General features: G+C 41.3%; 1 protein-coding gene across 1 annotated transcript in view; it reads left to right on the forward strand.

Annotated features, from left to right (window-relative positions):
- The window catches only part of opn7b (opsin 7, group member b), a 113,836-nt gene that overhangs the window by 71,468 nt on the left and 25,031 nt on the right, over positions 1-17,337 (forward strand). The window contains exon 5 of the mRNA XM_084098896.1: positions 11,518-11,852. Coding sequence (XP_083955022.1) covers positions 11,518-11,852 — 335 coding nt within the window. The remainder of the gene's footprint in view (positions 1-11,517; positions 11,853-17,337) is intronic.

Below are 17,337 nucleotides of genomic sequence, written 5' to 3' on the forward strand. Positions count from 1 at the left end.
AGAAAATGAGCAGTCAATTCCATCACCGAAAATAAAATGTATTACTTGTATTACCTCCTGCCAATATGACTGAATGGCTGGGCAGCTCCAGAATACATGAAAATGGTCTGCCAGCCGTTCCCCGCATTTCCTCCAACATAGAACACTTCCCTTCTCGCAAGTCTGAATAGATTATAACTTGGGGGTAACAAAGTATCTAATAAGATTCCGCCAACAGAATTCTCTCCACATACCCGAGCTGGTGGAAGTCGCCTGTACAGAACAGTTCCCTTCGGGGAGTGTAGTGTTGTCCGAGTCCGATCCAGAGTGGGTAGCTATGCTTTCCCGGGCCACCGAGAAGGTCGGGCTTGAGTGGAACCCTCCACCACGTCCCGAACCTTCTCGGCTGGATGATTGGTTTCTCTGGGTGGGCCGTGCTGCTTCTCAGCGTGTTGCACCGCTGCTTTTCTTCCCGGAAGTGCACGAAGAGCTCACCAGATCTTGGTTGGCACCGTATAGTGCCCGGCTGTGGCCTGCTGGTTCCTCCCTCCTCACCACCCTCGACGGTGGAGCAGCCATGGGGTATGTGGATCTCCCGCCGGTGGAGCGTGCCGTTGCGATGCAATTGTGTCCGGCATCCGCTTCCTCCTGGCGGGGGAATCCACGCCTCCCGTCCAAGGCCTGTAGGTTTTCGTCAGGTCTCACGGCGAGGGCTTACAAGGCCTGTGGACAGGCTGCTTCTGCCCTGCATGCCATAGCTCCTGCAGGTCCACCAGGCCCAGGCGCTCATGGACATGCACGAGGGCAGTTCTGACCCAGAGCTCCTCCGGGAGCTCCGCCACCTTTGGCTCAACCTGGCCGATATGAGGGACACCGATAAATATTGGTTCCTGGATGCCCCTCTGTCCCTGGTTGGGTTATTCGGCGATGCGGTCGAGAGCTTTGCCCAACAGTTCTCGGCCGCCCAGAAGCAGACGGAGGCAATCCGACACATCCTGCCCCGGCGGACCACTGCTGCCCCCACCCGTCCGCCGGCCACAGATGCCTTCGTCTGCTCGTCGCCGAGGTCGACCTCCTGTGGCGTCCTCTGCTCCCGCTAAGCCCCAGCAGCAGCAACCACCTAAGGCACAGCGTGGAACAAGCCGCAGGACGTCGGCCCTGCCCGTCCAGGCCGCTGCCAAACCAGGAGGCAAGTGCAGGTGCAAACAACCCTGAGACGGGCGACCCAGAGGTGGATCGGACTGGCTCCTTCCCCAGGTGGAGGGCCAGGCGGATAATCTTTTGTTTCCTTTGGGCCTGCTCAACCGTGCAGCCGACGAGCTCACACGGCAGCAGGTGCTACAGTGAGAATGGCGACTCCATCCCCAGGTGGTCTAGCTGATTTTCAGGCGCATGTTCGAAAACCCCCGAACTTGCTCGATCAGAGCCGTGCATTCCTTCCTGCAAAAAGGGTTGGAGCGAAGGCTGTCTCCTCCACCCTCAAAGTGTATGTTGCCGCGATTGCCGCACATCACGATGCAGTTGAAGGTAAGTCTTTGGGAAAGCACTACCTGATCATCAGGTTCCTGAGGGAGGCGAGCAGACTAAATCCGCCTTGTCCGCTCTCTGTACCCTCTTGGGGTTTGTCTCTGGTCCTTTTGGCACTTCAGAGACCACCCTTTGAGCCTTTGCAATCAGCTGAGTTAAAAATTCTGTCCTGTAATGGTGTGTTCACACCAAACGCGAACAGAGCGTAAAATTTGCGTCTATCGCATCTAGTTATACGCTTGACCACTTTGTGTCCATTCGCGCGTCCGCGTCACTCGCGAATAAAAACATCCTGCGAAAAGGAGTGTCATCATCATCAACAACAACACCACAATTTCTTTCTGCCATGTTTTCGTCATGTCTGAAATAAAAGATATTGCTGCTCTGTACTTGTTGTGCAATCAGCTGAGTAAAAAATTCTGTCCTGTAATGGTGTGTTCACACCAAACGCGAACAGAGCGTAAAATTCGCGTCTATCGCATCTAGTTATACGCTTGACCACTTTGTGTCCATTCGCGCGTCCGCGTCACTCGCGAATAAAAACATCCCGCGAAAAGGAGTGTGTCATCATCATCAACAACAACACCACAATTTCTTTCTGCCGTATGTTTTCGTCATGTCTGAAATAAAAGATATTGCTGCTCTGTACTTGTTGTGGAAGTCCCAAATACGAAGGAAAGCCAAACGCCGACGTGTCTGGGTTCACAGCACCATCCAGAGGCGCACTCAACTCGGTGAATTTCACCGTCTTCTCCAGGAACTGCGCCTGGATGACAGCCGCTTCCAGCGCTATTTGAGAATGACGGGTGCCCAGTTTGATAACCTGCTTGCTAGGGTCGCTGACTGGATTTCTCGGATGGACACCAACTACAGGCGATCCGTCTCATCTGCGGAACGCCTGTCCATTTGTCTCAGGTCAGGGACAGTTTCACAAAATAACGTCAATACCAATAAATATACAGCATATCTATCGTTTTTGCTGTGATTTAATTCTAATAAATGTATGAAAAACATGCCGAAACAAATTAATTATGTTGATTTGTATAGACTCTGAATTTTAGTAAGTCTGTTTTGTCAGGCTTTAGTAAGTCTGATTTTCTGAATGGAGTTTGGATCTTTAAGCACTGTAGCTGCTCAATATACCTAGTAAAAATATATATATACCTAGTGAAAATATATATATACCAACATCTATTTAAAATACATTTATTGCATTAAGTATAGGCTACATAAACGTAGCCTATTTTAAATACATTACAGTAAAAAAAATCATTATGGTAATGCCATTAAAAATAGGAATAAATACTAATTAATAAACCAAAAAATATAAAAACTAAATCTGCACCACAACTGATTTTAAATGTTTTCTATGCTGCAGATACCTTGCCACAGGTGACTCCTTCAGGACAATCGCCAACAGCTTCCGTGTTGGGGTCTCTACAGTGTCCATGATTGTCCCTGATGTTGCCTCTGCAATTTGGGACAGCCTTGTAGAAGATTTCATGCCTGTGCCCTCCACTGAGGAGTGGAGGTCAATCGCAGTGAAGTTTGAAGAGAGGTGTAATTTTCCTCTCTGCTGTGGAGCTCTTGATGGGAAACATGTTGTCCTGAAAGCACCTCCAAACTCAGGATCCCAGTTTTTTAATTACAAGGGAACATTCTCCTTAGTTCTCTTGGCAGTTGTGGATGCCCAATATTGTTTCAGGGTAATTGATGTCGGGGGCTACGGGAGAACCAGCGATGGTGGAATTCTTGCCAACTCCACTTTTGGTCAAGCACTACAATCAGGTACCCTCCAACTGCCTTCTGAGGGCTCCCGGGCTAGATTGGTGGTTGAAAATGCCTTTGGGATCCTTTCATCCCAGTGGAGGATGTACAGGCGTGCCATTGAGGTCCACCATGATGTTGCTGAGATGTGTGTCAAAGCCACCTGTGTTCTCCATAATTTTTTGCGGAGGACATCCCAGACACCTGCGGTGAGGAGGATCATCCCAGTTGGTGAGGTGGAGCCACTGCCAGGTCTGGGAAGACTTTCTGCAAACAATTCTGCTAGAGAAGCCGTCAGGGTCAGGGAGGCCTTCACATCCTACTTCTCTGCAGAGGGAACTGTAGCATGGCAAGATGCTGTCTAGTCTAGTGCACAAGCACTATAACACTGATGTGTTGACATATTGCTAATTTGTATTTATTTTGTATGTATTATTTTGTTTTTTATATGTTAAAGGGATAGTTCACCCAAAAATGAAAATTCTGTCATCATTTATTCACCCTCAGGTTGTTCCAAACCTGTAAGAATTTCTTTTTTCTGCTGAACACAAAAGAAGATATTTTGAAAAATGTCAGTAACCAAACAGTTGATGGACCCCAATGACTTCCATAGTAGGAAAAAAAAATACTGTGTGTTTGGACCCCCCTCGAATATTAATACATGTTAATAAATCCCCTTATTTAATATTAATAAATAAATTACTCCAACATACCCCAGACTGTTCTAGAGTCATGACATGTAGAAAGGCACATTTTGTTACCTTTATATTTTGGTTAAAAAAACAACAACAACAAACAGTTCATTCTCAAACAAATTGCTTTAATACTTTAACACTTTAAAAACTGATTTGTGAACATTTGCTAATAATAAATAAACAAAAATGATAAAGTGTATGTGCAACTTAAAGGATTAGTTCCAACCTTCTGCTGGCTCCAGATTCAGTGTCACAGTGTTCGATTCATAAATCAGTTTATGAATCTGAAATTTAACAAACTCTTTTTGTTGTGGTGGCAATCGTTGTAAGGAAGGAAGCAGGCTTTGGAAGAAAAGCTCATCCTCTGTGGGTGGAGGTGGGGCAGGTGGGGCTGGTCTCTGCAATGTTTGAAGCAGCAGCCTCTCAATCTCCGCCTCCCTAGCCCTCTGAGTCCTTCTGTCTATATGAAAAGGAAACACATTCTTTGAATATATTCTGAATTCCATCCATGGAATAGTTTGTAAAAATTAGTTAATGTTTATTTTATTTTTTTGTTTTGTTTTTAAGTTTGAAATCAGGAAACAGACAAAAATACATGGATCAAATATGAAAGGGGAATATAATAAATAAATAATACTCGTACCATAAAAAAATGCAGAAAAACTTTTATCATGTACATACCTCTAGGCGGTTTTGGCAGGGATGAGGCAACAGCAGCAGCACCAGACTCAGCAGAGTAAGCAGCACTCAGAGCCTCTGCCTCACTACCATCTGATGATGGATCAGCCATGTCTGTGAAGTGACAATATAACAAAGATGTCTTGGTTTTGTCTGACAGAATGAAGATTATTCAAGCTTTCAGTGTACATTACTACATAAATCATTTGAATACATCATACATTTCCAGCCATGATATCTATACTTTTGAAATATCTTTACTGATCTAAAGAAAACAGCTAGTTATTCTTCTGTAAAATATTTTCCGTATGATTTTCCTGTGTTTGCGCAACCAACCTCCCATGTCACGCTCTGATGGCCCTGCAGTTGTGTCTTGACTCCTGCCTGGTCCATCTGTATACTCTGCGGTCCTGTTATCCTCAACCCCCCACCCCATGTTACCACTGGTCTCTCTCGGGGTAACGAAGGGGTCGAGGAAAGACAAAGACCGCAGAGTACTTCCACCTCTTCTCCTGGTTTGCTCCTGACCCACTCTTTCTCTCTGTCTCTTTCTTTTTCTCCTTGACGTAAGTGTCCCTGAGACCCTTCCACTTTCTACGGATTGTCTCCTCTGACAAGAAATACACGTTAACACTACTAATAAACCAGAGAAATATCCCGGCGTCGAACCCTTGAATGTCGGGCTCATCTAACTTTGGCTAATGCCAGTGCTAACAAGTTCATAATAATGTAAAAAATAGCTAGAATCATGTAAAGGGTGTATATTTTCATCACTTACCAGGTAGTCCAACTTCCTCGCTTATTTTTCTCCAAGCTATCTCCTTTTTTGTCCTGTCTCTGTACGCGTATGATGTTGTATCGTATATTTCTGGGTACCCACAGACGGCAACAATTAGCATCTCCTCCATTTTCGACAACAGTGATAGTAACCGGACATATCAATGAGCTCTTCGTTGATTGGCTTGCGCAACAAAGCGTCATACGAATCTTCCGCTCGAGTTCAAATTTTTCAACTTGCGCGGAAGACGCGTTTGAGGCGATTATCGAGCTTTCGCGGCAAACGCGTCGCCCAATTCGCGTCATTCGCGCCGCCCGGCGCGAATTCGCGTCTTTGCATTGACTTTGTATGTAATCTACTCGCGCAAATAATTAAATTCGCGTTTGGTGTGAACACACCATAAGACAGTACACCTGGGGCCGGTTTCACAAAGATAGACTTTGACTATGGCTTAGATATAGTAGATAGTCAGACTTCAGATAGACATCTAAATCAGACCGTTGCACAAAGCACTTAAGACTCTGACTATCTTAAGTAGGACTACACTGCAATGCATTCTGGGTAAAATAAGACACTTTTCAAAACAAAAAACATGGCGGATCGAGTAAGCGCATTCAACCGCTCAGTGCAGTTTACCCCAGCGGAAAATATGTGTTTGTTGGAGGAGTATAAATGACGGAGTATGTTTTTATGTTTCCACTGTTCGATCGCGCCCGTGCCTCTCTCTCTCTCTGAAACACACACACACACACACATTCCAGCATTGCAATCTTGGCATCGCAGCCTGTTATTATGCTGCGTTCACACCAAACGCGAATAGAGCGTCAAATCCGCGTCTATCGCGTCTAGTTCGACGCTTGAACATTTTGAATCCATTCGCACGTCCAAAGCGAGCGTTTGAAGCGAAATAGACGGGCATTCAGAGCTATGACTCCACTATGACTCTACTACTCCCTGTTGCGTGAGCGGTGTATTGCATTTCACGCATCGCCCGTGACGCTTGCGTCCACTGTTTAGACTATGAAAGGGAGCGCGTCGATCGTTGCTCGCGTTGACTATGTAACGGCCCTAACAGTTACAAGGACATTTTACTTGGGAATGTAGTAACAAGAAGAAATGTTTAAATTATGAGCCATTTTCCCTTTTCTTCTGGCTGTTTGTAATGTAGGCTAACTGATTGTTACTGCTGGTTGCCAAGGTAACATAGAGTCTTAAACCTAAGTTAGCCTGGGGGTAAGGTGTCTAATTTTTTTGGTCTAAATTAAGTCAGTCTTTATTTTTGTGAAACAGTCTAACTTGCATTAGACTAGTCTATGAGCAAATTTTAGACTAGTCTAACACTATAGACCAGTCTAAAATAGCTTTGTGAAACCGGCCCCTGGTTGCATTGGCCTCTATGAAGAGGGTACGGGGACCTGCATGCATTTTTGGTCGACGAATCGTGCCTAGAATTCGGTCCGGATAACTCTCACATGATCCTGAGACCTCGGCTCGGATACGTGCCCAAGGTTCCTACCACTCCCTCCCGGGACCAGGTAGTGAACCTGCAAGCGCTGCCTTCGGAGGAGGCAGACCCAGCCCTGGCTTTTCTCTGTCCCGTTCGCGCTCTGCGTATGTACGTGGACAGAACGCAAAGCCTCAGGACCTCAGATCAGCTCTTCGTCTGTTACGGAGGCTAGCAGAAGGGAAAGTCTGTCTCCAAGCAGAGGATGGCCCACTGGATAGTGGATGCCATCGCCTTGGCTTACGAAGCCCAAGGCGTGCCCTGCCCCGCCCAGGTTGAGAGCCCACTCCACTAGGGGTGTCGCTTCTTCCTGGGTCGCTGACAGACATCTGTAGAGCTGCGGGCTTGGTGACACCTAACACGTTCGCTAGGTTTTATAGCCTACGTGTTGAGCCGGTTTCTTCCTGTGTGCTCGCTTCTACCAGCAGGTAGTGCTCGTATGCTACGTGTAACTTGTACTAGGCTGGGTTCCATATGTGGTGATCCCTGCAGCGATCCCATATACGTATTCTTCCACGATCAGCTCCCTGCGGTGAGCCCGTGTCTTTCCCTTGGCAGAGTCCGCTCTGCCGTCACTGTCCGGTGTTGTCTCCCCTTTCTCAGGCTGGAGCTACCCCATTGATATTCCATATGTTGCACTGCCCCTACCGGCCAGTCCATATGTGTATTCTCCACATGGTACCTCCCTTCGGGCAGGATGTGGCTTCTGCAGTGTCCCTCTCCCCTGGAAAGGCACGCTCTCCCAGTGTTATCCAAGAGTTCCACTGTGTGGGGTATAATGGAACAACAGTTGAACTCCCTCTACGCAGGCCTTCCGCCCCAGCGTAGGGCGCTGGATGTGGCAGCAACCGTGGCGTTTTCCAAGGGATCCCAATTACATTGACACGTCGGCGTTACGTCGAACGTGAGCGACTGAAAGGGAATGTCTCGGTTACTAATGTAACCCTCGTTCCCTGAAGCAGGGAACGGGAGACGTAACGTCCCGTCGCCACTGTTGCTGACCATCGCTGTATGGCCGTCACTATCTTGGCTTCTCAGCGAAAAACGATATGTGCGTGCACCCGCTTCCTGTTTATACCCGTGCTGCGTGGCGGGGCTCGTGACGCGATTCACGCACGCCAACGTTCATTGGCTCGTTCTGTAGACACTCAAAGTTGATAGGGCTCCCTGAAGTGATCCCAATTACACCGTCACGTCAACGTTACGTCTCGTGTTCCTTCATTCAGGGAACGAGGGTTACATTAGTAACCGAGACGATATTCAGCCAGTCTTCCTCTGAAATACCTAGACCAGATTCTTTTTCCCATTTTAATCTAACCTTATTTGTTGATTGTTTCTCTATGGATTGAATGGCTAGATATAGTTTTGAGACAAGTTTACTATTATCTTTATTTTTATACATGTCGATAAATAGATCAGTTAAATTGGTGTCATGCTTCTCCATGTATCGTATCTCTTTATTAAAATAAGTCCTAGTTTGTAAGTACCTAAAAAAATCAAGTTTTCCCAGACCATATTTATCAGAAATCTCCTGAAAGATATCTAATTCTCCCTTTGATGAAATTTAACTAAAAGAGGTGATGCCAAGCCTATACCAGAGCTGAAACCTCCCATCAGCCCTTGCTGGTTTAAAGTCAGGGTCAAAAGCAACTCATCTTAATAGTCTAGATTGTCTTTCATGTAACGGTGATTTGCATTCTTTAAACCATAATCTAAAAGGGACCTTAGTCCATTGATTTAAACTTTTAGAATACTGTTCATATAAAGGTTTGCTACCCAGCACTGACTGCAATGGTACAGTCAGCTGCGAGATCTCCAAATACTTTATAATATATTCTGGGTTGCAGCAGCATGCTAAAGGTCTTAGCTGGGCTGCTTTGAAATAATCTGATAAACATGGCAGTGATCGACCCCGTTTCTCTTTCGGTAGCTGAATTCTTGGCCTCCTACCCCCCCATACGAATCTTGAAGTCCACTTTTCCCATTCAGTAAACTGTTTTAACGGAACTTCGACTGGTAAGGATTGGAAGAGGTATAAGAGTCGGGGGAGCATGTTCATTTTTACTGTATCTATCCTGTTATGCATCTCTAAGGGCAGTTGGGACCACCAATCTATATCTAATTTAATGTTCTTGCTTATAGAGCCATAATTGCCATCAAACAATTTAGAAATATCCTTTGTTATTATAATACCCAAGTACTTAATACTTGATGAATTCCACTTAACTTTTTAATCTACTCAGCATGTCATTCTGAGGGGTGTAGTTATAACTTAAGATTTGTGTTTTTTGAACATTTAATTTATATCCCGAGTAAGTGGCAAATTTTTTTAAGATGGACATCAACCTAGGGATACTAACCTCTGGTGCTGCAACAAACAACAAAACATCGTCTGCGCACAGACAAATCTTTTGTTCGAAACCTCAAACCGTAATTTAACATTTCAGGGCAGCTGTTCTCAAAAATAGCCTAATGCACAGCTAACTTGTTTTTTACTTAAATAATACATTTGATTGTATAAGATGTGATTAGATGTGTGCGTCTGTGCTGGTTTATTTTGGTAAACTAGGACTGCTTGAACTATGGTCAGATTAACACTCCACTCCGTCTTCGACCTGCTAATTGTAGACTGCTTATTTTTATCCATTGTAAAATACTTCTTTTTCAAGTTCCTACAAGTTTTCCTGTATTTTTATGGTGGTACTTTAAAGCCAAAGGCTAAAGTGATTATAACCTTTCTCACTCACTCATTGCTGTGAGTGAGTTTAGCTGGATGCTTAAACCCTTTCCTTCACTGGAGCGATAATATTTTCCTACAGGCTAACTCTGAAGCTCGGATTCAGTTGCCCTCTTTTATGGTACATTACTGAGGCCCTGACTTTTTTTATTATTATTATTATTATTATTTAACATATTGTGATTATGTTGTGCTGAAGCTGTTGTGCCATATTGAGAATTTTTATACATTTTTTTTTTTGCTTGAAGTTCCAGCAATTAGAAATTTAAATTTCACAGGCTACTACATTTACTGCAGGACGTGATTCAGCAAAATAAGATAATTGGTTAATAGAGTTAAACGTACCATGAATTCCATTTACATTCCATTTTCTTTCATGTTATGTAGCTGCACAGATGAGCAGTTAAATTATGATGGTTTAGTTCATTTTGATTGAGTGTTATTTGATTGAGAGGGGAGAGGGAGGGGGGGGGGGATTACGAACTGTGGGGTTTCTGAATAAACTTTATCTATGGTTGTGTTTATTTGCACATATACTGTCTGTGTTGTTTTAGCTCTGAATTTCACCCAAGGACTTATGCAAATCACAATCATGGGCAAAAAACCCTGATTTACAGTCTTGTAGGTTGGTTCTGAGTGCTCAGCGGGGAGGATGCAGCAAACGCCTGCCATATTTATTTGGGCCTGAAGCATCACTCCATTACCATGATCCAGGCAACTTATTTGTCTATTTAAAATGCTGAAAGTGCAGCAGTCTACATGGTGTGACTAAATACATTATAATGCTGTTCCATCAACTGGTCATCTTTTGGTGAGTTATTGCTTCTGGGACCTTAAGAATAATACACAAAATACTGTTTAAACTACAGTAAACGAAATACTGCCACCTGCTTTCCACCAGAGGAAATTTATGGAAGCCAATTTGTGTTTATTTAATGCCTACTTTTCAATACTACTACTTCTAATATTAATAATAATTAAAAACAGTCCACAATTAACTGGTAATAGGTGAGGGGATTGCGTGCAAAAGGGATGTCTCAGTTTTTGCAACTTGAATTGTGACTCTATACATGAGTCTATACAGAGAAATCTATACATCTGTTTAATGCAGATATAGCACTGGGTTATCTGGGCCTGAGCTCAGATGGTCTAAAAGACAGTGGAAATGTATGCTGTGGTCAGATGAGTCCATGTCAGCTTGGCATTAAGTTCTCAGTCCCAACACTTAAGTTGGTCAGTGAAAACTTTGAACATCTTTTCTTTGTACTTTTGACAGTTAAATAAAGGTAAAAGAGAATTAAATTGCCCCTATTATGCCATTTTAAAGTTTACTAATTTTGTTTTGGAGGTCTGCTACAACAGGGTTACATGCATCAAAGGTCAAAAAACACTTTCATTTTCTCATAATATACATTGCACATCACCACATTGTTCAATGATTCTCAAACGACTCGATGGATGAATCAATCTCTCTAAATCCCAATACTCTGCTCTGATTGGCCAGACAGAACGTTAACAGAACGTTCCCACACGGTCTTCTGTTGGTCATATAATAACGTTCCCGATATATCTTTAGGGGGACGCTGCATATTGGCTATTCTATGGTCACGCAGCAACGTTACAAAGAGGACATTTGGGACGTTAACAGAATGTTCCCATACAGTCAGATGAGGACGTTTTATTAGGGGCTGCGCTGGAAATTAAAATCATAGTATCTTAATGATACAAAAATAACACTGCTCTAAACATATAGAAATTTGCATGTATATTATAAATACTACTCTGCAAAGTAGCATTTTAAGTAGCATGGTAGTTTATAGTTCTGATCATTGCCATGTGTGTGTTTTATCAGGTAATAAGTTCTCCTCGTCCCATGCCCGTTTGCTGCTGGTTGGAGTGTGGTGTTATGCTGCAGTGTTTGCAGTAGGTCCGCTCTCAGGCTGGGGTCAGTACGGGTCAGAGCCTTACGGCACCGCCTGCTGTATCGACTGGCACGCGCCCAGCTACAGCACACCGGCCATGATCTACATCATCTGCCTCTTCTTCTTCTGTTACATCGTACCCTGCACCGTCATCATCCTCTCCTACACTCTCATCCTTGTGACGGTCCGGGGAGCCCAACATGCAGTGCAGCAGCACGTCTCTCCGCAGAACAAAATCTCCAATGTGCAAACACTTATTGTCAAGGTAAGAGTCACAACAGAGTTGAGGAGAAGGAGAAGGAGTACTCCACTGCTTTTGAACCTGTTGGAGGTGACGGTAGTAATACTGGTTCCTCACTGGTGTGATTGCATTGATTCCTTGTACAGTATTTAAATGTAACAACTTTAAAAATGTCAAGTGGTATAACCAGGGCCTAAAATTAATAGTCGCCAATACATGCCTTTCTGTGCTTTGTAGGATTACAAATTTAAGAATATGTTTAAGATCTGCTGATCCTACATCCTTACATAACATCACATGAAAAACTAAGGTGAACTATACTGTATTGGGCATTCAAGGTGAACATGATGGCATCAACTTACTGATTAGATTCAATATAGTTTCCATTGAAGGGGTTTTGTCAGTATTTGATCTTCCTACTGAGAGTCAAACTATGTGTGAATGTTTACATAGTCTTAGTTCTTGTGACCATGTGATGTTTATACAATTTGGGGGGTACCATTATCTCCAGTTGGGGGTAATTGCCTCTATTGTCTTTAGGTGATTAGATTTAGTTGTCATCTCTAAGGCAGTGTGTAAGGTCAACACTTTTAAGGACTGTCAGCACCTTTAAGGACTGCCCACTGAATGCCTACACTGTAAAACCTAACAGTAATATGTACTAAATACAATTGAGTTCACAGCACTCAAATATTACCGAAACTTGAATGACTGAAACAGAACTCAAACTGAATGAGTTATAGAACATTTCTAGATCCCAGAATGATAATTGTATAATTAAGTGATTAATTAAGTGATGATTGAGCATTAGTGATGAGCACCTGCTGTTAACAAGCAGAATCACTGAAGGAAAGAGAAACACAAGAACTACAACTGACTTCCAACCACAGCCTTAGATGTAATCAACTGGAGATAAAAGAAGACATTAAATATCTCAAGATCTCAGCAGAGGAGGATTAAACAACTCCACGAACAACATTACAAGCTTCACTTATTACTACAAGCTTCACTTATTACTACTGCCATTCGTCTACAGAAGTTCTTATTAGAATTAACAAAGGTTTAGAAGTTGATGATTTGAGTTTCATTTAAGGTCACCATAATGGAGATCCGCGTTTACTTTAGTTGAGCTCTTGGCCCTTGACTTTTGCACTTAAGATTTTCTTTGGCTGCTGTAATTGAGTGTTTATAAAGCATATTTGTTATGGCACAAAAGCCAAGGAAAAGTCTGATCGAGTGTTGATGGTAAAGAACTGATGATGACAATCATCATTTAGTGACTTGATTCACTGATTTCATTCAGAGTCTGATCTCTGATTAAAAGGGCAACATATTAGTTTCACTCAAAACTGTGATTCTACAGCAAAAGAGCTAGCCATGTTGTGACCATCAGATAATATGAAGGATTTTACAAATAGTTGTGCACAAAAAGTTTCACAGAAAAGGTATTGCCTTACTACGACTCACACAGACATCAAGAATCAGCATATGAATCTCAACAATGGTGACCATTAAAAAATTATTCATGCTGTAATGCATGCTGGGTACTAGCATAATACAAAACTTATCCATGGCTCCCAGCATGCATTGCGGCATAAATCATTTTTTAATGGTCACCATTGTTGAGATTCATATGTTGATTCTTGATTACTGTGTAAGTCAGCATGATACCATAGAGGTTTTTAAAACCTGATTGTCACAACAATGGGTCTTACAGCAGAATCAGTTCTATTATAATGAATAATACAAATAATACATCACCTGTCTAATCAGAGATTAGGCTCTGGAAAAGATCAGAGAATCAAGTCACTAAATGATGATTTTTATTATCTTAGCACAACCACATGCTCATATTTTCTTTTGGCGTATGTGCCATAACAAATGTGTTTTATAAACACTCAGTTACAGCAGCCAGAGGAAAAACTGGTGTTATAAAGTCAAGGGTCAAGAGCCCAACTAAAGCAAACACGGATCACTATCATGGTGTCTTTAAATGAAACTCAATAAATCATTATCATCTAACCCTCTGTTCATTCTCAACAACTTCTGTAGACGCATGACAAAAGTCAAACTGTTTAGTAATAAGTGAAGCTGGTAATGCTGTTTGTGTAGTGGTTTAATCCTCCTCTGCTGAGATCTTTAGAGATTTAAACATCTTTTATCTTGAGTTGATTTCATCTAAGGCTGTGGCTGGACGTCAGTTGTAGTTCTTGTGTTTCTCTTTCCTTCATTGATTCTGCTCGTTAACAGCAGGTGTTAATCACTAATGCTCAATAATCACTTAATTAATCACTTAATTTATTGACTGCAATGTATATCTACTTTTAGTAAACTCAACTAAAAATAAGTTCAGAGTACTCATAACTATTGTTTTTATAAACTTAATTGAATTGAGGCAATCGGTTTCCTCAAATGAAATGAGTTAGCTTAACTTGTTGGGCTTTACAGTGTATAAGATACCATATAAAGTTCCCTTAGTCAGACTTGATGACTGCAGCTACCACAGCTCGTGTTCTCAATAAAGAATCCCGTGAAGATACAACCAAGTCTCCTGGTCTTCGCTTCTGAGTTTCCTACAGCTTCAATAGACAAATTCACTCAAAATTATGTCAAAAAACGCCTGTCTCTGCGAGTATCTTATAAAAAATAGTCTGTTATGTCTAAAGTGAATGCAAACACAAAACGCATGATCAAGGAATACATAACAGTCTGGTATATGAGTGCATTCGGTCCTAAAGTGACAGCATCCTAATAATCCCGCTACTGTCTGTGCGTTTTTAATGTTAACCAAACAACAAAGGACAAAGAAAAAAACACTCACTGCTCTTGAACTTTAAAAAGCATATGAAGAAAGACTATGCAGTGTTATTTATTTGATTAGCCTGATTGATTGAATATTGGTACCTGAAAACTAAGAGCCCTGTTTATTTCATTTGTATGTATTGTATTGTATTGTATTTATTTGCACTTTTGCTTTTAATTCGATTTTTTGTTCGTACACTGTTAGACCTTACCGGGTTTTTTTACAGTAAAATACTGGCAACACTGTTGCCAGTAAAATACTGTTAATTGTACAGTTCTTTACTGTAATCTAGTTTGTTTCTGTAAAAATGCACTAAATTACAGTTAACTAATTACACTTGCAGAAACCGACTGCCTTAAATTGACCAACTGTCATTTAAATGTATTAACTTAAATTTATAATGCATTAATAATATGAGCAAAGTATTACTGTGAACTTCTTTCATTTGAGACCACTAAAAAACTATTGCACATAAAGAGATTTCCACTGGATCAGCAACTACACAGTCACCGCCTGTTAAATAAAGCAACATGCAGCAAATCATCAATGTTTGTAGATCTTCTGCTGGACTGAAGCACAGGCTCTACTCTTCTGCACAATGGTGACCCAAAAAATTAATTTTACAGTAAACTACTGGCAACAGTGTTGCCAGTATAAACCTGTTTTATAACTTACAGTTTATTACTGTTAAAATACATTTTGTGGGTGTGTCTTTTTTATCTTACACAGTTAACCCTTTCAACCCCTCAGGGAAATCCACACTACGAGTAAAAAGTAACGATGCAGTGAGATAATTAAGGGAATATGTAAGTGATTGTAAGCAGAATCACTGAAGAAAAGAGAAACACAATAACTACGACTGACTTCCAGCCATTACACATTATTACACTTATTATTAACCAGTATGACTTTATTTCTGTCATACAGAAGTTGTTATTGAGATGTTTAATTGAAAATGTTTGGTTTGAAGTTACCGTTATAGAGATCAGTGCTTGCTTTAGTTGGGATGCTGATGCTAAAACATTAGTTTTTCTTTTGCTGCTTGAGCTGTGTTTTTGCAAGTCACACTTGTGCACACACAGTTTATGAATGACTGCAGTTATAATGATTATGATGACAAAATCATCATATTGCCTGTTCATTCACTAAGGAATTCATTCTCACTTATTCAGAGTTTAATCCTCAATCAAAAGTGTTACATTACCACCACTGTGAAAACGCAGCAATAAGATACAATGACTCTTTTTTTTTTTAAACACACGATGCATAACCAGAGAAACAGAACTACACTGTGTTTTAGAAACACCGAGATATCACAATTTAGCACATGAATCTCAACAATGGTGGCAATATTTCTTTTTTATTATTATTATTATTCATGCAGCAGTGCATGCTGGGAGTTTTATATTATCCTGGAACCTAGCATGCATTGCGACATGAAACTTTTCACCATTGTTGAGATTCATATGCTGATTGTTGATGTCTGTGTGGGTCTGAGTCAAGCAGGAGTAAAATAAAATTGAATGCACTATATGATTACAATATTCTTCAGAAGACCTGATTACAGAAATATTTATTTCATTTTGTAGATTCACAGATATATGCTAAATATGAGATAACTATAATTTCATTGATTATATACAGGAAAAATCTGAAAATCAGGCATGTCCAGGAAGATTGTGACATCATCACAAAAAAATAAAAACACCTGATCATCTTCCTCTTGACTTTTTCTTGCCATAACAAATGTGTTTTATAAACTCACTGTTAAAGCAGCCAGAGAGAGAGATGATTGGTAAGAAGTCAAGGGACAAGAGACCAACTAAAGCAAATACTGATCTCCATCATGGTGACAACAAACTTTATTAATAACTAAATCTCTGTTAATTCTCAACAAGAACTTTTGTACATGTATGAAAGAAATAATCGTAAACTGGTTTGTAAACTGGTTTCACGCTCAGTGTGGCTGGAAGTCAGTTGTAGTTTTTGTGTTTCTCTTTTTTCTGTTCTTGTTTCTCTGTCCTTCAGTGATTCTGCTTATCAGGTGTTCATCAGTGTCTCAATTCACTCACTTCTTTTCATTCAAGTGGACTATATTAGTGAACTAATGTAGGGAATAGTGAATGAGGGTATAGGGTGTGATTGGGAAAACAGCCTCTGAGTGTCGACTTTGAGCACTGTTAATTCACAGTATATTCCTGTAGGCTACTTTTATTTTCTACGGTATATTACTGTTTTAATGGAAAATGGTATAATATTGTCAGAATTTTACAGCAAGGGTTAACAGTGTATTGTATTACTGGCTGTTTACTTGTCTTTAAAAATGTAGGCTATTACATTTCTATTAGTTAAACTAGTAGTTTTAGCTGTGGTATCAAATTGGAATAGAGGAGTGTGAATTTTCACTGGTATCTATAATGTTGGTGTCCTGCCTGTTTTTGTGTCATGGCTAGTAAAAAATATTTTTGGCCGGTAAATTTTCTTAAGTCACCGGCCATTGGCAGGTGTGGCAAAACAATTAGTTTTAGGCCCTGGGTAAAACTATCAAGTCAAAAGATATAACATTATTTCCTTAAATCGGAGAAGAATACTACGGAAGCCCTGAACCGCAAGTTGAGAAAAAAAAATAAAGAAAACTTATCTTGTTATTTCGACTTAATAAGTCGTTATTTCGACATAATATCTCGTTATTTCGACATAATATCT

The sequence above is a fragment of the Abramis brama genome (assembly GCF_963993115.1).
Source record: "Abramis brama genome assembly, chromosome: 22".
Taxonomy (NCBI): Eukaryota; Metazoa; Chordata; class Actinopteri; order Cypriniformes; family Leuciscidae; genus Abramis; species Abramis brama.